Genomic DNA, 26177 nt, shown 5'->3' on the forward strand with positions numbered 1-26177 from the left:
GACAGAGGAATGGTGATTTCTGGGTGGTTGGCCAATTTTCAAAATGGAGGAAAATAGATAACATCAATCAATCAATCCATCAGTGGTATTCACTGAGCACTGCAGAGAACTCTACTAAGCGCTTGGTAAAGTACAATACAACAGAATTAGCAAATACGTTCTCTGCCCATAATGAACTAAGGTGAAGAATAAAATGATAATATGTGCTCAATCATTTGTACAATATTCAAAATCTTCTGGGAAGTTCCAGCTCTACATTGCTTTTGTCTCTTCCCTTTAAGTCTTTTTGATAAGATTTGTATAGCCTGATTTTGTGTCATTTGCTGATGCTGATTTAAAATCGTAGGGTCTAACGCTGCATGTGTCAAATTGCGAAGCTTCAGTTTTCTACATATCTGTGGCATCAGGGGAAGAAACTCCACTCACTCTCAAGTGAGGTGAGAAGCACAAGCCTTTTTCTAATCTAATTTTGTCATTTGGGAAGACGTTGTCCCGGGACTGTATATTCTTTAGTGACAGAACCCTGAGCCAACAGTACACAGTGTGCCCACAGTGTGCCACACAGGCCACATCTGGATTCCGGATCACCAGAAGAAACCAGGTCTTAGCACCTGGGACTCTCTCTAAAACCAGACTTACTTAGGTCCTGGGTCTTGGGGGTGAACAGAATCCTGAATTTTTTACGTAGAGAGAAGCAGGAGGAAAGCCTGAAGATTCACACCCTGTACTCACTGGTAGAAAGCAACATACAGTGACTTTCCATGACACTGTTCTCCCTCCTCTGAAGAAAGACAGTAGGGCACAACAGGCTTTTACTAGTAAAGACATAAGGAACCAATGTGAACAGAGGAATCACAGGTAAAAATTAGTTGAATATACCTGCTGCTTTCACTTTCACTCCACCAACTCCCTTCTTGACCCACTACCATTGAGTTTGTGCCCTTTTTCTTCCCCCAAACCCTCTTTTCCAGAATCACCAAAGACCTCCTCATAATTCAGCTCATAGCTTAAATGGCAGTATCTATTAATGAATCAGTCAATCAATGGTATTTATTGAGCAGTTACTGTGTATGAGCACTGTACTAAACATTCAGGAGAATAATAATAATTAGTAATAATAATTATGGTATTTGTTAAGTGCTTACTATGTGCCAAGCACTGTTCTAAGCGCTGGGGTAGATACAGGGTAATCAGGTTGTCCCATGTGGGGCTCACACTTTTAGTCCCCATTTTCCTGATGAGGTGACTGAGGCACAGAGAAGCTCAGTAACTTGCCCAAGGTCACACAGCAGACAGTGGGAAAGGCAGGATTAGAACCCACAACCTCTGACTCCCAAGCCTGTTCTCTTTCCACTAAGCCACGCTCCTTCTATGTGAAGCACAGCACCGAATACTGTGCAATAGGGGAGGTAGACACACTCCCTGCCTACAAGAAGCTTACCAACTAGAAGGGTAGACAGACATTAAAATAAATTAGAGATCAATATGCACATAAGGGCTGAGGGTTGGGGTGTGCATATCAAGTGCTTAAAGGTACCAGACCCAAGTGTGAATGTGATGCCGATGGGGTGGCGAAAAAGAGCTGTAATACTCTTAATCTCCTTGACCTTGTGTTGAGCTTCGCCTTCCCTCGCTCCTCTTCCTCTACACCCATTCCTCTTGGAGAACTCATCCACTAGAACTCACTAGCTTTGACTCCTCCCCTGCTATCCAATCTCAAGTATCTTCTGATCTCTAGGACATCTCCACTTGGATGTCTGCTGGCACCTCAAGCTCAGCATGTCCAAAACTGAACTTCTCATGTTGTCTTCAAAGACTTCTCTGCCTGCCAGCTTCCCCATCTCCAATGACAGCATCACCAACCTCCCTGTGACTGAAGTTCACAACCTTAGTGTCATCCTGTACTCCTCAGCATCATTGTCCTCTCACATACCATCCTGCTAAAACCTGCTGACTTTTCCTCAGAAACACTGCACAGATCTGACTGTTCCCTGGTTCAGGAAAACATCACATCAAGCTTAGACCACTGTATTGGTCTTACTGTTGGCCTATGACCTTTCCCAACTTCAGTCTATAATAAAGACAACTGTGGTATTCTTTGAGCTCTTACTATTTGGGGTCACATTTTCCAGATGAGGTAACTTCAAGGCCCTACTGAGAGCTCACCTCCTCCAGGAGGCCTTCCCAACTGAGCCCCTTCCTTCCTCTACCCCTTGTCCCCCTCTCAATCCCCCCATCTTACCTCCTTCCCTTCCCCACTGCACCTGTATATATGTGTATATGTTTGTACATATTTATTACTCTATTTATTTATTTATTTTACTTGTACATATCTATTCTATTTATTTTATTTTGTTAGTATGTTTGGTTTTGTTCTCTGTCTCCCCCTTTTAGACTGTGAGCCCACTGATGGGTAGGGACTGTCTCTTTATGTTGCCAACTTGTACTTCTCAAGCACTTAGTACAGTGCTCTGCACATATAAGCGCTCAATAAGTACGATTGATGATGATTGATGAGGCCCAGAGAAGTGAAGTGACTTTACCCAAGGTCACACAGCAGAGCTGGGGTTAGAACCCATAACCTTCTGTCTTCCAGGCCTGTTCTCTATCCACTAGGCTATGCCGATGCTCTATGCTGATGCTAGTATTACCTTCCTGAAGCATCACTCAGCACATCTTTCCTCTCCTCAAAACCCTCTAACGGTTACCCAAGGTTCTCCACATCAAACGGAGACTCCTGCCAATTTACCTTAAGGATCTCTTAAAGCTCTTTTTCCATTTTACTTGTCAACTTCACTTCTAGCAATCTGTTTTCCTACTAAGCTCACCTAGTGGCTGTATCCCGCTCTCCTCTTGCCTTTCTCTGATGCTTGCTCATGTTATTCTCTGGACTTCCAATGTATATTTGCCAGATTTCAGCCCTCTCCACATGTCCAACAAGCCCTCTAGCTTTTGTAAACTCCCTCTAGATTATAAACTCCTTGTTGTCAGGCTTCCAACTCCATTGTATTGCACTACGTCTAGCACTGCACTCAGTAAATAATCAATCGAATTCTTCCCCCACTAATTATCAGTACCCCAATTCTTATAATCTCTTCAGTAGCGCTTTGCATTTGCATTTATTCATTTATTTATGCATGAGCAATTCAAAATTTCTATGTTCATCTCCACTGCCAGAATATAAGCTCCTTGGGAGCAGAGAATGTGTCTTGAGAGTCTCTTATGCTTCCTTATCATTTAGTACATTGATTTCCTTTCAGTAGACAGTCAATAAATATCATTACTATACACCACTGCTAGTATTCTGGTTGGTCTCAGCCGAATTAAACCCTTTGGAATTTCTTTCTAGGCCAGAGAGTTTGGATAAATGGGAACTATATAAAATCCACTGAAGATAAATAATTTGTATGTAGGAGTTTGGCTCAGTGATTTCAGCATCTTAGGAATGAACCAGCATCTACATTTCTGTAGCAAACCTGGGGATCTTTTTGAAAAAACCTGTCATTTCCCTGATTCTGAGTTTCCACACCAGTTAGCCCCTGTGGTTTATATCAGCCTACCACCCTACTGACTAGTCAGCCCATTTCAAAGAGAATCAAGCACTTCTTTCAAAAAACTGGAAAAAAAGAGAGACACATTTTGGTCTGGAATGGTTCACCAATTTCTTTAGCTTTTCTTTAAAAAAAAAGATAAAGCTTTCAAATAGTAGCTTGTAAATGAATAGGATTGTGGAATTCCAATTAGGAACTGTTCATAATGAGAGGGAAAAACATAATATCAGAAATTGTACTGAGCTACCTAAGAAAATACTGCCAACTTGATAATAATTGTCTGTGAGCTGATATCAAGGAAACCGAGAAAAATAATCTCCCTTTAATAATATGTCTGTGCTTTCCCAGTAGAACCTGACACTTCTGATGTAATCAAGCACCCAACTTGCTACTGTACCTTTAAATTGTCCTTGACAAGAGGAATGGAAAAGTTTGAAAGCAAGAAACATAAATACGATCCAGAAGAAAGATGCAAATGCTTTTGTCCTGGAACAGGGGGCTAGATTTTCAAAAATAAGATGCCTCTGGTTTCTAGCAGCAGGATACTAAACGATTTTAATGAAGGTCACGTGATATAGCATTTCTTAATACTTAGAAAAGTTACAGACAGGAGTTCTATTTTTTCCAAAATTTATTGAATTGGACAGCATTAATTTTTAAAAAGGAGCTACCTCAAAGTCAAACACTGTAAGCTTTTATGTCTGTCTGTTGGTAGTTTGGAAGTTTATTTCATTACATTAGAAGAAAAAAACATCAAGTATAAAAACCAGTTTGGCTTTGACTTCCCATCCAATTTTAAAGTCCATTTTCCTTAATGAGGTGTTTTTTTTTTCAATGGTATTTGTTAAGCGCTTACTATGTGCCAGCAGTGTTCTAAGCGCTAGGGTAGATACAAGCTAATCAAGTTGGACGCAGTCTATGTCCCTCATGGGACTCAAAGTCTTAATTTCCATTTTACCGATGAGGTAACAGACACAGAAAAGATAAGGGAGTTGCCCAAGCTCACACAGCAGACAATTGGCAACCTGGGATTAGAACCCAGGACCTTTGACTCCCAGGCAGGTGCTCTATCCACTAGGAAAGCTGTTTCTCAAAAAGCTTTCAAAATGTTTTTACCTCCTCATGGGCAAGGATGCCTATCTTTGGGCTCAGCACTAAGATAGCAGCTTTTACGTTGGGCCCAAACATGAGCTTAGAGTTTATCCCCTTAAAGTAATTTATGCCAGGGTTTAAGATAAACCTCTCAGAACAAAGAGAAGAAATAAGATCCTTTTCCGGGAAGCTTTCCTTGATTAATCCCTAAACTTCCCACCTTATTTCACATGCTACCATCAAATAATAATAATAATTGTTAAAACTTTCTATTGCAATGCACTGTAATAAGCACCTGGGGTAGATTCAGTGTAAGCAGGTTGGACACAATCTATGGCCCACAGGGGCTCACTTTCTACGCCCCTGAGAGATAACTCATTCTCTCCTTCCAGGAGAAGGGGATGGTCATTGGAGGAGAGAGTAATGGTTCTCTGCTCTTCAGACTAACATGTACACGCCCTGGCACAGATATGAGTACCCTCCTGTACGCTTTTAGAAATGGGGGCAACAAAAGGCTGCTGTGATTATGCTTTTCTCAGTTATGTGGAAGGTGAGGGCAGTCGTAAAAAAACACTTTCTGTGATCTACACGGAACGTTTACTGACCCGGGGATTTTTGAGAACTCTTTGTAAAACCAGAGGGATATTGATTTCCTGTTAACGCCCGCACTTGTGTACATCATCTCAGCATCACCTCATATGGCTCCTGGTTTCACAACTATTTCTTCCAGGAAATAGCAAGCAGTAAGAATGGCTTGTTTTTCCTAGTAAGCACAAGCACATAATGAATAGGACACTAGCACGTAATGAATGGGATTCAGTGAATAACCTACAATGAAAATGATCTTGATTGGCTTATTAATAGTACTCTTTCCCATGTCCACTTTGATTTGAGATTTCTCTAAAGGCAGTTCCTCAAAGGTAGGGACTGTGTCTTCTATTTTTATGATGTTTCCAAGGACCTAGTATTGTTCTTCGTAATTGCTGCTGCTAATGAGAAGATGTGGAACAACAAGAAGAATAATTATGCCACTTCCAGGGAAGTGGTAATAATAATAATAATAATGGCATTTGTTAAGTGCTTACTATGTGCAAAGCACTGTTCTAAGCACTGGGGGGGATACAAGGTGATCAGGTTGTCCCATATGGGGCTCACAGTCTTAATTCCCATTTTACAGATGAGGTAACTGAGGCACAGAGAAGTTAAGTGACTTGCCCAAGGTCACACAGCAGACATGTGGCAGAGCCAGGATTCAAACCCATGACCTCTGACTCTAAAGCCCATGCTCTATCCACTGAGCCACGCTAATGTAGTAATAATAATATTCAAAATAATAATAATTATGATAGTACTTGTTAAGCACTTACTATGTGCCAAGCACTGTTCTAAGTGCTGAGGTAGATAAAAGTTAATCAGGTTGGACACAGTCCCTGTTCCACATTGGGCTCACACTTTTAATTCCCATTTTTTACCAATGAGTAGCTGAGGCACAGAGAAGTTAAGTGACTCGCCCAAGGACACACAGCAGACAAGTGGCAGAGCCGGGATTAGAACCCATGATCTCTGACTCTCAAGCCCATGCTCTTCATTCATTCATTCAATCGTATTTATTGAGCGCTTACTGTGTGCAGAGCACTGTACTAAGCGCTTGGGAAGTACAAGTTGGCAACATAGAGAGACGGTCCCTACCCAACAGTGGGCTCATGCTGCTTCCCATAATTTCACACTACGTAGACTATTCAGCTAACAGAAGACAACACGACTATCCCCTCAAGTCCTGGTTTTTGATGTACTTCCCATGTACTTCCCAATTTGTACTTCCCAAGCGCTTAGTACAGTGCTCTGCACATAGTAAGTGCTCAATAAATACGATTGATGATGATGATGATGATGGAGATCTGCTTGTGAACAGTCCCCCAGCCTAGAGCTTTTAGTATTATAGTGCCTAGTACTTGCATGGGACATTTGATCCTAAATACATTTCAAAAGAATGAATTTATTTCCCAATCACCATTCTGGTGATATGTCAGTTCTAGAACAGGGAAATCAAGGGAAAGCACCTCTGAGGTAAGCTCAATTCTCAGAGATTGAATCACAGATAGGGGTGGGAGGATAAGAGGAGAGTCACTGATGGCCCTCGCAGATACTGGACATGATCACTTATGCAAATCTTCATGCAGTGACCAGACATACTGCATAATATAACCACAGGCAGAAACGAGAAGCAGCGTGGCTCAGTGGAAAGAGCCCGGGCTTTGGAGTCAGAGGTCATGGGTTCAAATTCCGGCTCTGCCAATTTTCAGCTGTGTGACTTTGGGCAAGTCACCTCACTTCTCTGTGCCTCAGTTCCCTCATCTGTAAAATGGGGATGAAGACTGTGAGCCCCCCGGGGGACAACCTGATCACCTTGTAACCTCCCCAGTGCTTAGAACAGTACTTTGCGCATAGTAAGCGCTTAACAAATGCCATAAAAAACATAAAACAGCATGACTCAGTGGAAATAACATGGGCTTAGGAGTCAGAAGACTTTAGTTCTAATCCTGACTCTACCACTTGCTTGCCGCATGACCCTGGCCAAGTCATTTAACTTCTCTGGGCCTCAGATAATAATAATAATAATGATGATGGCATTTATTAAGTGCTTACTATGTGCAAAGCACTGTTCTAAGCGCTGGGGAGGTTACAGGGTGATCAGGTTGTCCCACGGGGGGTTCACAGTCTTTATCGCCATTTTACAGATGAGGTAACTGAGGCACAGAGAAGTGAAGTGACTTGCCCAAAGTCACACAGCTGACAATTGGCAGAGCTGGGATTTGAACCCATGACCTCTGACTCCAAAGCCCGGGCTCTTTCCACTGATCCATGTTGCTTCTCAGATCCCTCGTCTGTAAAATTCCTTCTCTCCCCTCTTCTTAAACTGTTAGTCCCACATGGGTCAGGGTCTGTAAGTGACCTGATTATCTTGTATCCACCCCAGGGCTTAGGACACATATTATTATAGTCATAATTTTGCACTTCAGTCCAAGTTCATACAAACCTAGAGCACTTCTCTGGGAGGACCCCAAACTCTCCACTTTCTCTTTAACCGTTGCATTCCCTTCCCAGGTCACTGTTTATTGCTGTTCTGGAGTCTCCCAAGTGTTTAGTACAGTGGTCTGCACACAGTAAGCGCTCAATAAACATGATTGAATGAAATACAGCTGAATGAATGAATGAACACCATGAAAATCAGTGGCAAGACCTGAAGCAAAGGGAGCTGGAAGTTTGAAATAAAAATTACTAGGCATAAAGGTGTTACCAGTGATCTGGTAGCACTCTGGGCACGAGGTGTGCTACCTGCAGAATTAAAACAGCAGGATTCCTGCCACTGAGCCTGCATTGGTTTGGGTGGACAATCTGGTCATCTCTGCCACTGCTTGAGGAGAAGGCACCAAAAAACAAATGAGTCAGTGAGACAGATGGTCTGCTGCAGTGATCCCGCCGTTACGTCACGGGGGTTGAGAATAATAATAATGATGGCATTTATTAAGCATTTACTATATGCAAAGCACTGTTCTAAGTGGTGGGGAGGTTACAAGGTAATCAGGTTGTCCCACATGGGGCTCACAGTCTTAATCCCCATTTTACAGATGAGGTAACTGAGGCACAGAGAAGTTAAATGACTTGCCCAAAGTCAAACAGCTGACAATTGGCGGAGCTGGGATTTGAATCCATAACCTCTGACTCCAAAGCCCGTGCTTTTCCACTGAGCCATGCTGCTCCACTGTCTCATTCAAAAGTCTGTTCTGCTCTTCCAGCTTTGAGAGGTATCCCTTAAAGCTCACCATACGGCAGGTGTGAAAAACAACATGGCTTAGTGGATAGCGCACAGGCCAGAGAGTCAGAAGTGTCTGGGTTCTAGTCCCAAATCTGCCACATCCGCTGTGTGACCTTGGTTAAGTCGCTTCACTTCTCTGGCCCTCAGTTACCTCATCTGTAAAGCTGGGATTAAGAGTGTGAGTCCCATGTGGGAGAGGGACTGTGTCAACCTGATCAACTTGTATCTAGTCCAGTGCTTAGAACAGTGTTTGGTACATGTTAAGCGCTTAACATGTGCCATAATTATTACTATTATTATCATCCTATCCTAGCGCTTGTCCATTTTGCATGTATATCTTATCGCATGAAGCTCCATTGCCCTGAGTGTTGCCTCAAATCTGGTAAATCGACTGCATTATGGTGATCAGTGCTTTGCACATAGTAAGCGCTTAATAAATGCCATCATTATTTATTTATCTTATCCTGACACTCGGTATTCAATAAGGCTCATAAGTGATGCTGGAGAAACTGTTCAAGAACTGGGGTGCATTTATGACATTCTTTAAGTGACTACTGTGTGCTAGGTTCTGGTGTAAATCTGAGGTTATCAGACTGGACACAGTCCCTAGCTCATCAGGGACCCTCAATCTGTTTGTCCTTCTTTTTCAAGTGAGACAACATCAGGGTCTAGGTGTGTGGGCTACTTGTCAAGGTCTCACAGCAGGTCGGTGACAGAATTGGGAATAAAATTCTCTGAATGATCTTTCATCTCCTATCTTTCTCACTCCCCCTAAACGTCTGCAATATAGTGTTCACTCCCACTCTGCCATAGCACTTATATACATCTTTTTAAACTATGTTCCTTCTCCCTACCTGTTATTTATTTTAGTGTTTTTCTCCACTGCTAGATTATAAGCTCCTTGAAGGCAAGGATTATATCTAGAGAAAGCATTTAATAAATACCACTGATTTATTGACATTGCTAAAGGACTGGACTTCTGATTCTCAGTGTTTTTTTTCCACTAAGAAACTCTGCCTCAACACAGTTCTGTATTAAGTCTGGGTTCTTTAGCCATAAAGAAGCTGGAAGTCATTACAGCTTTATAAAGGCCCAATTTGGTATAGACTTTGATGCCTTATTATCACTAACCATCTCCCAAAAGTCATTTTATCCTTTACAATCGGGTTTTCAATTTATTTGTCTATCTGGCAATCGTTAGCATCTGTAATGTCCAGGTAGTGCCGAAAAGTAATGCAGTGATTGAGTTTCGGGTTATCAACGACAATCTTTGGCTGTTTGTAGGGTTTCCGGATGCTGGCTGGTTCCCAACCCTGTTTTTCTTCAGGATTATTTATTGTCGGTCACAATAATCACCATAATTATCAGCATTTATAGAGTACTCTGTGTGCAGAGCACTGTGATAAGAAACACAAAGTAGAACTAAAGACAGGATTCCTATGCTTGAGAAAGGTGACATTCTAATGTGGGAGATAGGGGCACATAAATGGCAGGCATGCAATAGGAGAAAGGGTAAGACTATAGGTACAAATGATGAACACACAATTATGCAATAAAAAATAACTTCATTAATATAGTTATACTACTATTACTACTACTAATAATAATAATGGCATTTGTTAAGCGCTTACTATGTGCAAAGCACTGTTCTAAGTGCTGGGGGTATACAAGCTGATCAAGTTGCCCCATGTGGGGCTCACAGTCTTAATCCCAATTTTACACATGAGGTAACTGAGGCTTAGAGAAGTTAAGTGACTTGCCCAAAGTCACCCAGCTGACAACTGATGGAGCCAGGATTTGAACCCATGACCTCTGACTCCAAAGCCCAGGCTCTTTCCACTGAGCCATGCTGCTTCCCATGAGTTCTAAGGTGGCAGACAAGGTGACAAAACCAGAAAGGCAGAAATTAATCATTTGAAAGGCTATGCTAGCTTTAAGAAGTGATTCATACTCAGCTGCGAGCCTTTTTGTGTATGAGCTTCCAGGGTCTTATCTTTAACATTTAGTAGTTCATGAATGCTTGCCTCAATGAGGCTTGCAGCCTATTGAATGACACACCTTTCCCAGGGGCTTGAAAGCATTTTTGCCTTCTAATACGACAACGTAGATAAGTTTAAACAGGACCAGACCACACTGTCCTGCTTCACTCTGAAGTTGATGGGGATTGTGTCAGATAGGGTGTATTCAAGTCTGATTTGACCAACTGTACCACTGTGGAGTAGCCTAAAGGATCTTGATGAACTTTTCAGAGATTTCAAATGCGCTTAACAGATACTGGTGCTCAAGTACATTCATTCTATCACATTTATTGAGTGCTCACTGTGTGCCAAGCACTGTACTAAGAACTTGGGAGAGTACTATATAACAATAAACAGATGCATTCCCTGTACACAATGAGCGTAAAGACTAGAGATGATTGATGGTGTTCAGTGCATTTATAACCATCAAATTATGGAATTTCAGGATACCCCTAGGAAGGATGGGATAACTTCAGTCAATGACATAACCATAACAATTTTTATTTTTATTATTAGGCAGGCTATTTCCCTGAGCTTCAGCTTCCTGATCTGTAAAATGGGAAATGGATACCTCTTCTCCCTCCTATTTAGACTGTGGGCCCCATGTGGGACAGGGCTGTGTCCCACATTATCTTGTGTCTCTGATTATCTTGTAGCTAGCCCAGTGGTTAGCAAAATTCTGGACATATAGCAAGCACTTAAATATCACAATTATTGTCATTATTATTGTATTCGTTAAGCACTTATGTGCCAGTCACTGCGCTAAATACGAGGACTGATGTAAGGTATTCTAATTGGACACTGTACCTATTCTACACAGCACTCCCAATCTAAAGGAGAAGATGACGAAATGTTTAATCCCCATGTTATAGATGAGGATACTATAAGGCAAGAGAAGTTGAATTACTTCCCTAAAGTCACACAGCAGACAAGCGGTAGAGCTGGAATGAGAACCCGGGTCTCCTACATCCCAGTCCTGCACTTTTTCCACTAGGCCAAGCTGCTTCTTGTGGGAGGTGTTTAGCCAGGATGGCCTAGTGGAAACAGCAAAGAACTAAGAGTCAGTCTCAGCTACGCCACTTATTTGTTGTGTGTTTTAATCAAGTTATTTAACCTCTCTGTGCCTCACTGCTCATCTGTAAAATGGGGATTAAGGCCATCATTATATTTATTGCAAACAAATAATAATGAGTGATTTCAATTCACAAGTGGGTAGCAATTCCAAAATGTGAAGTCAAGTTATCAGACCCTCTGGGAAAGAATGGAAAGTTAAAGAGGTAAAGTTTTACTGAGATGATCTACCTCTATCATGCTTAGAACAGGGCTCTGTTTCCGGTAGACATTCAATAAGTATAGTTCATTCATTCATTCAATCGTAATTATTGAATGCTTACTGTGTGCACAGCACTGTACTAAGCACTTGGAGAGTACAATTCGGCAACAAAATAGTTGACTGCCTGATGGATTCTGTTAGCCCCTGTGTCAAAAATGAACCTGTAATTACCAACATTTTCTTTAGCCACCCAAAGAGGGGAAGACAGCAGCGTTGCCCCCATGTCTAAATAATAACCAAAGGTTATATCATTGTCCCCCATCTAGCTCGTCGTGGGCAGGAAATGTGTCTACCAGTTCTGCTCTACTGAATTCTCCCAAGAGCTTAGTACAGTGCCCAGCACACAGTAAGCTCTCAGTACATACAATTGATTGTCAATCAAGAGACCCTAAAAGATCAATCAATCGTATTTATTGAGCACTTACTGTGTGCAGAGCACTGTACTAAGCGCTTGCTTAGTACAGATGTGCAGATCAGTGCTGCCATGTGAGATGTGAAGTTCTGGGCTGACTGTTGGCTCATAGACTTCTAACTTAAACTACCATGGCATCCATATATCCAACAATTCTCCTCTTATTCAACGACGTATCCAAGCCATGAGGAAATCTAAGTGTCAGGGTTGGAACCTGCCAAGGACTCTGAGGCATCAAACAGCATGAAACTAGTATGGCCTAGTGGATAGACCAAAGCATGGGAGTCAGAAGGACCTGCATTCTAATCCTGCCTCTGCCACGTCTGCTGTGTGAACCTGGGCAAGTCACTTCACTTCTCTGTGCCTCAGTTCCATCATCTGTAAAATGGGGATTAAGACCGTGAGCCCCATGTGGGACAGGGCTTCCAGGGACTATAGGGATTACCTTGTATCTATCCCAGCACTTAAAGCAGTGTTTGACACATAGTAAATGCTTAACAAATACCATCATTATTAAACAGTCCCATTGGAATAAGGATAGTCGGGTACAATTAGCAACACCTTCAACACTGTGGAGGGACTTTTAGAGCCAGTGGTGACTTTTGAGGTAGCAAAAATGGGGAGAGGCTGGAGGCAGGGAGAAGCAGATTTAATAGTCATGATGTAATCGTAGCTTGTCCTAGAGTGAAATATTTGGTGGATTCGAGTGGTGTAAAGTTGGCTCCAACAGGTTTGTGGTTTATGCATCTAATACACTGGAAAGAGCATGGGTTTGGGAGTCAGAGGACAAGGGTTCTAATCCCAGCTGTGCCACTTCTCTGCTGTGTGACCCTGGGCAAGCCATTTAACTTCTCTGTGCCTCAGATACCACGTCTGTAAAAATGGGGATTAAGACTGAGAGCCCCACGTGGGGCAACCTGATTACCTTGTATCTACCCCAGCACTTAGAACAGTGCTTGGCATATAGTAAGGATTTAACCAATACCATCATTATTAGTAGTAGTATTATCACATTTATTCACATAACTGCCTCTAGCACATTATTTCCCAGCCCAATTTTTGAGGAGGGAATAACAGATTATTTATGTGCCACATAATTAATTGTAAGCAGTATAATAGCTAGGCATGCTTAGGGAGGAAGAGGAAAAGGGGTCAGATTGTGATACCAGAGCAGAGACAAGACCTGGCTTGTACCAGGTGAGGGGAGTTACTTCTTTGAAATGAGTGTGCTCAAGAAGAGAAGGGAGATGGGGTAAATTTATTGAGTACTTGTTGAATACATCACTTGGGAAAGTGCAATATGAGTTAGTGCCCTAGTCTCAAATGCCCTCTTACTTTTTATTTCTTCCTCCTTCTTCCCTCCTCTCTGCTAGATACTTATTGTATTGACACAAGGGTCAAGTAGAGTGCTCAATAAATACTACTGATGGATGGTTTTTCTTTACCGTTTTCTCCGGCTACCCTAATTGCTAGACTTAATTCTTATATGACCTCGTGTAGTAACCCCACCTCGGTTATAATATTACAAAAATTAAGCAGAAAAATGGGGTCAATGATCTAAGTAAATGTAGTCTTTGCTTTGGATATTCAAATGAAAGAGAATGTGACTTGTAATTCCCTAAAGGAAATATGGTGATAACACGGCAGAAGTCTAGGGATTTAGGCTTAATTCTATCATCATTCAGACAGAAAACAGCCTCATTCAAGTCAAATTAAGAGACACCAAACAATCTCTAACATTCTCCCCTCAGAAATGCACTTGCATCAGGTTAATTACTTGGCTACAGGTATTCCATAGAAAATGTGGCCCACTTTGTATTGACTCAAAAGATGCGCCATTTTCAAATTTGTCTGAAGAATGGCTTAAAGGCTTTTAATTCCAACATAAAAGTCCTTGCCCTGTGCTTCAAGGTCAATATTTCAGGAAGAAAATCCCTGACACAAACTGTTCTGCATTGTACCTGTACAGATGAAACTTGATAGTCCTCCATAGATGACATCATCATTGTCTGGTAATATAAATGGACACCGTGTCTGAACCTCCAAACAGTATTGCTTGCAAGGAATTCTCTTCCTGCAGTGAAACTGTGTGACTTCAAAATACTGGGAGCAGAGCCAGGCTTTGTAGACAGTCTGGAAAAAAAAAAAAGAATCAAAATATATAGATGGATCACAATAATAACACGGACACAAAGAGAAGCACATTTTGTACTGCAGGCTGAATGTTGCTATTTAAGTCCAATGATGAAATGTTATCATTTGAGGAAATATAATTGCCCCACAAATGAAAACGGAAGTTATTGCAATTAAAAATTAAGCATCGTTCAATAATGCACGGAATGCAATTGCCCCGGATATTTTTTTCTTGAAAAGTATTTGTTCACGCCTCTCTAAACTAATGGTTATTGGAAGATAATTGCATTCTAAAAATAATCCACACTCCCAAAATGAGTCACATCTTCGAAAATACTAATTTTGAAACACCAGGGGTATTTGGAGCCTTCAGAGGATTGATTTTGCCATCGAGATCTACACGGCATTGCTCTTAGGAACCCAGTAGATGGTGGTAAATCCCCTTAAATGCTGACCCAAATCAACTGCAGAAAACCAAGGCAACACTGTATGCTGGCATCTCAAGGAGGCATAGTTCAAGGGATGAAGATAAAAACCAGCAGAGGAATCATTTATGTGGGTGATTGACACTAACTCCAGCGATGAGCCCCCCTCAGTTGAGTGGCGACGCAAACGCTCAAGCAATAGATCAGCTTAGAATGACCTCCGGAAAAGGAAAACAAAAAAGAGAAATGGATTGGCAAAGAAACAATTTATATTTCTAGAGTAAATTACAGAAACCCCAACAAGCGTTACGCACTCAAGAAGTTGCGATCCGGAAATGCTTAAACGAGAAGGATTTAATTTGGGAGAATTCTGAGGCTGTCCGTTACATCTTTGCTGATATAAGAACTCTTACTTTCCTGCAAAAACACCTAATTGTACTAAAATAGGGTAGACTTCTGACTCACTGAGCAATTTGATGCTTTCATGACCTTTCTGTTTCCTTTGGTCCGTTTAAAAATAGCTTGGAAGTAAGGTAATATTATTATGGATTAGAATGCTTAAATACAGACGTTTTCAAATGCCCATGTTTATTATTAAAACTTTCTTCGCCTGTTTCTAAAATGTAAAGAGTTAAGCTGTTTCGCTTAACCAGCTTTAAATTTAAAAAAATACATTATTAGAGTTGTTTTAAATTGACTATTCCAAGCATCTCGTTATAAATTATGTATCAGCAAAGTACTAACTTCCATCATTAAATTGAAGATTGTTTTGGATATCTAATACTGAATACAAACAGTTTGGGATTATTTGTGATGGCAACTGGTACAGGTAGTGTTGCTAGGTAACATTCTGAAAACAATCATACTTCACAAGGTCTATGATTAAGCTACTTCACTACAAAGAAAATCAATGAAATTCACCTTTATCTTTGCCAAAAAGGAAGTCTTGAAAAAAAAAAAAGTTTAACGGGGCTGCGAGCTAGAGAATGTAAAACTAGGCACACGTATGCCAGCTAGTCAAAAACACATTACGCTTCCCTCCCACCGGACAACTACGCTGTCACATCCACTGGGCTCTTTCACATCAGGGTGGTCACTTCAAGCAATCAATCCATCCATTATATTTATTGAACACTAACTGGGTGCAAAGCACTGTACTAAGCACTTGGAAAAGCGCAATACTTAGAGAAGCATTAGAGCACAATGCTGCTTAGAGAAGCAACATGGCTCAGTGGAAAGAGCCCGGGCTTTGGAGTCAGAAGTCACGGGTTCAAATCCCCGCTCTGCCAACTATCAGCTGTGTGACTTTGGGCAAGTCACTTAACTTCTGTGGCCCTCAGTTCCCTCAGCTGTAAAATGGGGATTAAGACTGTGAGCCCGCCTTGGGACAATCTGATCACCTTGTAACCTCCCCAGCGCTTAGAACAGTGCTTTGCACATAGTAAGCACTTAATAAATGCTATTATTATTATTATTATTATTATATTACAATGCAACAGAGCGGGTAGACATGTTCCCTTCCCACAACGACCTTACACTTCCCATCTTGCCTCGCAACACGATGGCAAGAAGTTCAGAGGCGGCTTTAGCATAAGTCCTCCACAAAATGCAAAATATTGGGTAGGATGTGTCAGCTTCTCCAGTTGTGGTGGTCTCTGTGGCTATTGATATGATTTCTGGACGTTGAGTCTAGCCTGAACCTCTGTTACACCAGCCATAGTACCTTGCTGCTTTTTTTAAAACTTAGGTCTTGCAATTTTTGTTGTTTATTTATTGCATTTATCCTTGTCTTATTTTATAGTTTTATTTCTTCTGAGGTATCAGTTACCAATACCCTCTCTCCACTGATAGATGGTGCGCTCTTTAAGGGCCAGGGATGGTGTCTAATACCCACCTGTAAATTTGAATTCTAATTCTCACCTCTGTACTCTTTCCCAATGCTCAGTAAGGTCCTTGCATTGCCACTACTTGGAAAATGAACATAGAATTGACTGGGCTTGGATTAGGCAGTATTTTCATTAAAGGAGAATAGTCTGCTTTGCACATTAAGTGTTTCATCTTTATTTTATTTTTAGACTGTGAGCCCACTGTTGGGTAGGGACTGTCTCTATATGTTGCCAACTTGTACTTCCCAAACACTTAGTACAGTGCTCTGCACACAGTAAGCACTCAATAAATATGATTGATTGATTGATTGATTTGAATAAAAAAGCACTGACTTAATGAGGCAAGGCTTCCAAAAAATATATCCAATCTAAAAGCTACCAACTGGTCTCTCCTGAATTTACTAGTGCTACCACCGTTTTTTCCTAACCCTCCTTCTTTCTAAAGAGAGTGACCCTGTTATTTGTCTTTAAATTTTGATTTCAAGCACAAACACAGCTATGCCTAAAAATCCAACTAAAGTGGAATCCTAAGAATAGCAAGAGTTCTGTGGAATTCATTTTAGACTTGTTCAGTGGTTTTCATTAGGCCCATCCTAATTTCTATGACATCCCAGTTATGGGCACATAGGCTAATTTTTGATGATTTGCTTACTATGGTAACATACTATACTTAACTATACTTTTCAAATGAATTTTAGTGACAGACTTTAAAAAGCAGCAGCAGGCCATTGCCACAGAATATAGACTGTAAACTGGCTGTGGGCAGGGAACATGTCTCCCAACTCTTTTATATTGTACTCTCCTAAATTCTTAGTACAGTGCTGTGCACACTGAAAGCCCCCAATAGATATGACTGGTAAATATAATAATAATAATCATAATCATAATGTTATTTGCTAAGCACTTACTATGTGCCAAGCACTATTCTGCACTTCTAAGTGCTGGGATAAATACAAGGTAATCAGATTGTCCCATGTGGGGCTTACAGCCTTAATCCCCATTTTACAGATGAGTAACTGAGGCACAGAGGAGTTAAGTGACTTGCCCAAAGTCACACAGCTGACAAGTGTCAGAGCTGGGATTAGAACCCATGACCTCTGACTCCCAAGCTAGTGCTCCTTCCACTAAGCCACGCTGCTTTTCTCTTTGGGAAAAAAAAGGAGTGGGAGAGGGAAAAAAGAAGGAAAAGCTAGAAGGGGAAAAAGGAAGGACAATAAATAATAATAATAATAATGGCATTTGTTACGCACTTATTATGTACCAAGCACTGTTCTAAGCGCTGGGGGGATACAAGGTAATCAGGTTGTCCCACATTTATTTATTTATTTATCTTACTTGTACATATCTATTCTATTTATTTTATTTTGTTAGTATGTTTGGTTTTGTTCTCTGTCTCCCACTTCGAGACTGTGAGCCCGCTGTTGGGTAGGGACTGTCTCTATGTGTTGCCGACTTGTACTTCCCAAGCGCTTAGTACAGTGCTCTGCACACAGTAAGCACTCAATAAATACGACTGATTGATTGATTGATTGGAGCTCACAGTCTAATCTTCATTTTACAGAGGAGGTAACAAGGCCCAGAGAAGTTAAGTGACTTGCCCAAGGTCACACAGCAGACAAGTGGCAGAGCCGGGAATGGAACCCACGTCCTCTGACTCAAAAGTCCGTGCTCTCGCGACTAGACCACGCTGCTTTGATTAATTGATTTAGGATGTTGGGCTGATCATAGCTGTGGCGGTCACTGAGGCTATGATTGTTGGACTCTAAACTTCCAGAAGCCAGATATTCTACTCTTCTCGCCAAAGTGCCTTAAAGCTTTTATTTTATTGTGTATTCATGCCATCCACGTGTTTTATGCTTTGTTTATGTTTTACGGCCTTATTTTCCTTCCCATGTGTCCCTGTATAATTTTTCTCCAAGTGTACTTTCCCAGCATTTAGTACACTACGACTTTGCATGCTGAAAGATCTTAATAAATGTTATTACTACTGCAATATTCTTTTTAAAGACTATTTTTCATCCTTTAGACTGTAAGTTTATGTGTAGGTGTGTCAGTTTATTGTTGAATTGTACTCTCCCAAATGCTTAATACAGTGCTTTGCACACACTAAGTGCTCAATAAATAGGACTGAATGAATGAACCTTGATTACTGGAGGATTTAGAATTTCAGACTTGAATATTTTTGGTCTACTGGTTTAGGTTGATGCCATTGGCCGCCAAGGTGATCAGGGATGAAGGGAATCTACTCTGCTACTTTTTTCACCTCCCCACACTTGAGTCAGGCTTGCCATCATGAAGAGCAGCTTCTCAGTGGAGGCTTTTTCCAATCTGTTGAGTTGCTGCTGAATCGCCTGCTCAACAAGCCTCTCCGTTTAGTACAGTGTTCTGCACACAGTAAGCACTCGATAAATGCCATTTTTCACTATTATAATGGTATTGATCACATACTGCGTGCTAGGCACTGTACTACGTTTTGGGATACATACAAGGTAATCAAGTTGGATACGGTCCCTGTTCCAGATGAGGCTCGCGATCCCAATGGGAGGGAAAACAGGTATTGAATCCCCATTTTACATATCTGGAAACTAGGGAGCAGAGAAGTTAAGTGACTTGCCCAAAGTCATACAGCAGGCACCTGACGAAGCCAGTATCAGAACCCAGGGTCCTCTGACTTTCCGCTAGGCCACACTACTCCCATTTATCAGTGTGATTGATTTACCAGCGTCTCAGTTATAATAGATGAGTTTCCACATGAAACTCCCTTGGCCTTGGATCTTTATTGAGAAAAGAGTCCTAACAAAGAAATTCACTTATACTTTCTTCTCAAATATGAGATAGTTCCATGGGAAAATTTATTTTAGACTAATGAAATTTCCAACATTCAAATGAGAGTGCAACATACGTAGAGGATGTTAACTATCTCCCAAATGCTGAACAGATTCTAATCCGTGAAGGATTATTATCCTATCTAGGGAGTTGATTGTCCTGAACTACTTGTTCGAGTGGGAGTGAATTTATAGACATTTGCTAAAAATTATTGTTTTCCAAATTAGCTAGAGACCAAGTACATGAGAATCAGGAAAGCTCTCCTTTTATCTTTCCATGTCATAAACATTATTTTTATTTAGCAAAAGCTGATTCACCACATCACGTTCTTACCCACACTCACTCCACCACATACCTACACTTTCACACACGCTCACTCAGCTACATGCCCACACTTCTGCACATACTCACTCAACCATCAATTCACATTCTCAAATAGTAACCCAGAACAATGCTGGTTCAATCTCTCATCCTATCCCAACTGGATTACTGCATCAGCCTCCTCTCTGATCTCCCATCCTCCTGTCTCTCCCCACTTCAATCTATACTTCACGCTGCTGCCCGAATCATCTTTGTGCAGAAACGCTCTGGGCATGTTACTCCCCTCCTCAAAAATCTCCAGTGGCTACCAATCAACCTACGCATCAGGCAAAAACTCCTCACTCTCGGCTTCCAGGCTGTCCATCACCTCGCCCCCTCCTACCTCACGTCCCTTCTTTCCTTCTCCAGGCCAGCCCGCACCCTCCGCTACTTTGCCGCTAACCTCCTCACTGGGCCTCGTTCTCACCTGTCCCACCGTCAACCCCCAGCCCACGTCCTCCCCCTGGCCCGGAATGCCCTCCCTCCGCACATCCGCCAAGCTAGCTCTCTTCCTCCCTTCAAAGCCCTACTGAGAGCTCACCTCCTCCAGGAGGCCTTCCCAGACTGAGCCCACTCCTTCCTCTTCCCCTTCTCCCGCTCCCCATCCTCCCGCCTTACCTCCTTCCCCTCCCCACAACACCTGTATATATGTTTGTACATATTTATTACTCTATTTTACTTGTACATATTTACTATTCTATTTATTTTATTTTCTTAATATGTTTTGTTTTGTTGTCTGTCTCCCCCTTCTAGACTGTGAGCCCGCTATTGGGTAGGGACCGTCTCTATATGTTGCCAACTTGTACTTCCCAAGTGCTTAGTCCAGTGCTCTGCACACAGTAAGCGCTCAATAAATACGATTGATTGAATGAATGAATGAATGAATATCTCTGTAGAAAAGTCCAGAAACCTGAAAACTTAGAATCTTTCAGCTTCCATTCATTCACTTCTTCCTCAATAACCTTCCTGTATTTGCCCTTCCTCATCATCCAAGCAGCCACCATCCTGATCCTTAGATCTTCTCATTATAATATTTAGACTATTGAGTCAGTCTCCTCACTGGCCTCCCTGCCTCCAGCCTTCCCCCTTTCCAGATTATGCTACACAATCTTCCTGACTGCATGAATCATCTTCCTGAAGCATCACATATTACTCCACAACTCCATTCACATCTAGCAGAAATGTCATCTTATTTTCTCCAGTTTACATATCGACTCTTTTCACTGGCTACTCCTCAGATGACATTCTATGCTTCTTCTGACCTCATCTTCTAACTGTACCCTACTTCAACTCTCCTCCCCAGACCTCTGCTCAAGTTCTTCTCCCCGCCTTGAATTCCCTCCTTCCCTAGCTCCACTAGAGAAATCGACTGTCACCATCTCCACAGTACTCCTAAAACCCTACTTCATCTGGGAAGCTTTTCCTGATTATTTCTCAACATCCCAGTTGCATACCCACAACCCCGCACTAAGCATTTTTACATTTCATTTTTTATCCTCAACAATTGTGTACATATGCAGTTACATTATTACTTATTCAATTTATCCCTTCCTAATACATTTGTACTGTTTCCTGTTATGTCTATGTTTTTTTCCTGTACCTACTCTTTCTAATTCATTTTCTGCCTATATATCCCATTAGATTATTAGCCACTCCCAGGCTGTGATCTTGTGCCTTTCTTTTATAGTATTCTACTAAGCCCTGGGGGAGTCAATCAGGCAATCAATAGAAGGTATTTATTGAGTGCTCACTGTGCAGAACACTGCACTAAGCGCATGGGAGAGTAATAATAATAATAATTATGGTACTTGTTAAATTCTTACTATGTGTCAAGCACTGTTCTCAGTGCTGAATTAGATACAGGGTAATTAGGTTGTCCTATGTGGGCTCACACTTTCAGTCCCCATTTTACAGATGAGGTAACTGAGGCACAGAGAAGTTAAGCGACTTGCCCAAGGTCACACAGCGGACAAGTGGCAGAGGCGGGATTAGAACTCACAACTTCTGACTGCCAATCCCGAGCTCTTGCCACTAAGCCACACTGCTCAACAGAGTTGGTAGACACATCCCCTGTCCATAACAAGCTTACAACCTAGAGGGGGAGATATAATTTAATATAAATGAATCATTTATATTATATAATTTACAGATGTATACATAATTCCTGTGGGATTGAGGGTGGGGCAAATGCCCACACCCCAAATCATAGACCCAAGTTCAACGATGACACAGAAGGGAGACGGAGCTGTAGGAAAGAGGGTGTGACTGGGGACAGCCTCCAAGTCTCCCTCAGAACCTCCTTTGAGCAAGACCAGTAAGAACAGTAACAGAGGGCCTTTCAATCAATCAATCAATCATATTTATTGAGCGCTTACTGTATGCAGAGCACTGTACTAAGCGCTTGGGAAGTACAAGTTGGCAACATATAGAGACGGTCCCTACCCAACAGTGGGCTTTCAGCCTCTGGTTGCTGACAGTCAGAAGAGTGGGGGACTTTGACTTTGTCTCCATCTGCTCTCGCACTTCTCTGCTGCCAAGTTTCTCTCCTGGGTGGGCCACTGAAATTCAGAAAGCCAGCTGCATGAGATTCTGGGCCTGGGTGCCGGACATGCGTGAAATACCGTATACTGTAATCAACCTGTTTTCCTTTAAGTCTTCATCCTATTTTGTTGCTACATTTTCATAGCACTTTCTTCTATTTAAAGTTTCAGCTGTACTGTGCTTGTGCTGTGAAGTCTGAATGTGTGGGTGAAGGAATTGGTTATATAATCATTCATCTGCTGTAGCACATGAATCATATTATTATGCTAACATATCATCCTGGATGCACCCATGATCTAAACAGCTGCAGCCCGCAGCCCGTCACTGCACGGCACATAGAGACCACATCAGTCATTCTGGGGAGCAGACTGCACCGCCATGGCATCGAAAAGAGGCCTCCTTACTGCCAAGATGGGCTCCGTGTTAAACAAAAGCCCTGCGGGGAAGCTGTTCCGTAGTATAATTACAACAACCCAGTTGGAACGTAAATACCAAGCTCAAATCAAAACCACACTGGAAAACAGAGTGAATGACCAATGTTGTACAAAATCACGTCCAACAGCATAGTATGAAGAACATGGACGAGGCCGGATAAAGTCACCGGAGGTGTTCTGTTGCTAATGACAAAGAGATAGAATGTCCTTTAACCGCCAAAAGAAATGGATCAGTAGCACTTTGCAATATATCACCATATGGTAAGCATCTTGGCCTAATGGCAAGAGAGTAGCTTGGGAATTAGAAGTGTGGATTCTAATCCGGGCTTAGCCACTTGTCTGCTGTGTGACCTTGGGCAAGCCTCTTAACTTCTCTGTGCCTCAGTTACCTCATCTGCCAAATGAGGATTAATGATGATAATTACGGTATTTGTTAAGCGCTTACTATGTGCCAAGCACTGTTCTAAGCACTGGGGTAGATACAAGGTGATCAGGTTGGACCCAGTCCCTGTCCCACATGGGGCTCACAGTCTCAAACCCCATTTTACAGATGAGAGAACTGAGGCCCAGAGAAGTGAAGTGACTTGCCCAAGGTCACACAGCGGACAAGTGGCAGAGCCGGGATTAGAAACCACGACCTATGACTCGCAAGCCCATGCTCTTGCAACTAGGCCATGCTGCTTCTCTAAGCATTAAATGTGCACTGGATTAAGACTGTGAACTTCATGTGGGAAGAGACCAGAGGTAGGGTGGTCAGTGAGGAGGCAGGTGCAGTAGCCAAGGTGGAATAGGATAAATGATTTCATCAGTGTAGTAATAATAATAATGATAGCATTTGTTAAGCACTTACTATGTGCAGAGCACTGTTCTAAGCGCTGGGGGGGGGATACAAGGTGATCAAGTTGTCCCACGTGGGGCTCACGGTCTTCATCCCCATTTTACAGACGAGGTAACTGAGGCTCATAGAAGTTAAGTGACTTGCCCAAGGTCACACAGCAGACATGTGGCGGAGCCAATATTCGAACCCATGTCCTTTAACTCCAAAACCCAGGCTCTTTCCACTGAGCCATGCTGCTTCTCAATCATTTGGATTGAGAAGCATTTGGATGGTGAGGAAAGAACAGATTTTGACAGTTAAGGACATATCCTTATACTCCCATGCTTCTCCTGTTTATTTTAGTGTCTATATCCTTCTCTAGATTACAAACTCCTAGAGGCAGAGATCCCGTTTACCATCTCTATTGTGCTCTCCCGGGCACATTATACTTAGTGCTCAATAAAAATCATTGTTTGATTGATTGACTGATTGGTTAGAGAAAAGAGGCTTATTTGGGTCACTGAGAGAGCAACTTTCTTGATATCCTTCAGGGATTGGGACTATGTAATTTTCATCTATGTATTTTTTCTGAGTGCTTAGAACAGTTTTGTGTACAGTATAAATAACAATAATAATGATGGCATTTATTAGGCACTTACTATGTGCAAAGCACTGTTCTAAGCCCTGGGGAGGTTACAATTATTATTATTATTACAAGGTGATCAGCTGGTCCCACAGGGGGTTTACAGTCTTAATTCCCATTTTACAGATGAGGTAACTGAGGCACAGAGAAGTTAAGTGACTTGCCCAAAGTCACACAGCTGACAATTGGCGGAGCCGGGGTTTGAACCCATGACCTCTGACTCCAAAGCCCGTGCTCTTTCCACTGAGCCACACTGCTTCTCTATAGTAGCACTTGATAAATACACAGCAGTCACTTGATAAATATTTCTACCCCTGTTTTCTATGTCTTTGTCTATTCTTGTATCGCTGGTTGATATACTGACTAATTAGCAGAATTTGGTAACGGTACTAAGTTGCTAATTAAAACATTTTGTTAGGTAAAGGGCATCCTAGCCCTAGATGGTTTATAAAGATGTTTATTTCCAGGATTATCATCAGCCATCTCTACAGAATGATTCATGTCCACCAGTATGCCTTCTTAAATTTCAACTTATAAAAGGATCTTTATTAGTTGATCTGTAATACTGCAGTGAAGGTAAATAATTAACATCTGCACTTTGCATTCCTATCAAGTTACTGATCTATAGGACGAGTGGCTGGCTTTTAAAGGAGCCCTTCAAATAGGTCATGGGAGATAGACTTTTTGTAGAGCCTTTTGTCTGACAGAAAGGGGATAACAGAACAAGAAAGGTCAGAAGTGTCATGAACAAAGGAGAGGATGATGTCAGTAGTTAGTTCATTCATTTATTCAGAATTTATTAAGCACCTGTAGTCTAGGGACTGTATTAGTATTGAACGAATGAATGAAAGAATGAATGAGCTCTTTCATAAAATCCTTACAGCCAATGGTCAGTGGTTTTAGTTTGATGAAGAATGAAATAATAATAATAATAATAATGGTATTTGTTAAGTGCTTACTATTTGCCAAGCACTCTTCTAAGCACTGGGGTAGATACTAGGTAATCAAGTTGTCCCTTGTGGGGCTCCTAGTCTTAATCCTCATTTTACAAATGAGAACTGAGGCACAGAGAAGTTAAGTGTCTTGCCCAAGGTCACACAGCAGACAAGCGGTGGAGCTGGGATTAGAACCCCCGACCTCTGATTCCCAAGCCCGTGCTCTTTCCTAAGCCACTCTGCTTCTCATGGGTAACAAGTGGGGGATTTTGAGGAGTGGAGGGATGCATACTGAAGGGAATTTTAGGAAAATGAACTCAGGTCAGTGTAAGTTAGCCTGAAGAAGGGAGAGTAGTTCAGCCAAAATCAGGAGTAAAGCATTAGAACAGAACCTTGTTGTGGTGGTTCTAGTTATAGGTAACAGGAGTTCAAAACAAATTCAGCAGCATGGCTCAGTGGAAAGAGCACGGGCTTTGGAGCCAGAGGTCATGGGTTCAAATCCCAGCTCTGCCAACTGTCAGCTGTGTGACTTTGGGCAAGTCACTTAACTTCTCTGGGCCTCAGTTCCCTCATCTGTAAAATGGGGATTAAAACTGTGAGCCCCCCGTGGGACAACCTGATCACCTTGTAACCTCCCCAGCGCTTAGAACAGTGCTTTGCACATAGTAAGCGCTTAACAAATACCATCAAAAACAAAAAAAAAATTCAAGGACTGGCAACAAATTCTGAGTACATTAGAACAGTAAGTAGGGCAACAAAATACATAATATACAACCAAAGACAGTGTGTTTCAAACAGCTGCAGTGAGAAGCAGCGTGGCTCAGTGGAAAGAGCCTGGGCTTTGGAATCAGAGGTCATGGGTTCAAATTCCGGCTCCACCAATTGTCAGCTGTGTGACTTTGGGCAAGTCATTTCCCTTCTCTGCGCCTCAGTTCCCTCATCTGTAAAATGGGG

At 41.9% G+C, this 26177-nt stretch overlaps 1 protein-coding gene across 1 annotated transcript in view; it reads right to left on the reverse strand.

Annotated features, from left to right (window-relative positions):
* FAM155A (family with sequence similarity 155 member A) overlaps nucleotides 1–26177 on the reverse strand; it is a 431009-nt gene that overhangs the window by 14421 nt on the left and 390411 nt on the right. Inside the window, exon 2 of the mRNA XM_038759819.1 lies at nucleotides 14185–14356. Coding sequence (XP_038615747.1) covers nucleotides 14185–14356 — 172 coding nt within the window. The remainder of the gene's footprint in view (nucleotides 1–14184; nucleotides 14357–26177) is intronic.

Source organism: Tachyglossus aculeatus, chromosome 17 (genome assembly GCF_015852505.1).
Source record: "Tachyglossus aculeatus isolate mTacAcu1 chromosome 17, mTacAcu1.pri, whole genome shotgun sequence".
Lineage (NCBI taxonomy): Eukaryota > Metazoa > Chordata > Mammalia > Monotremata > Tachyglossidae > Tachyglossus > Tachyglossus aculeatus.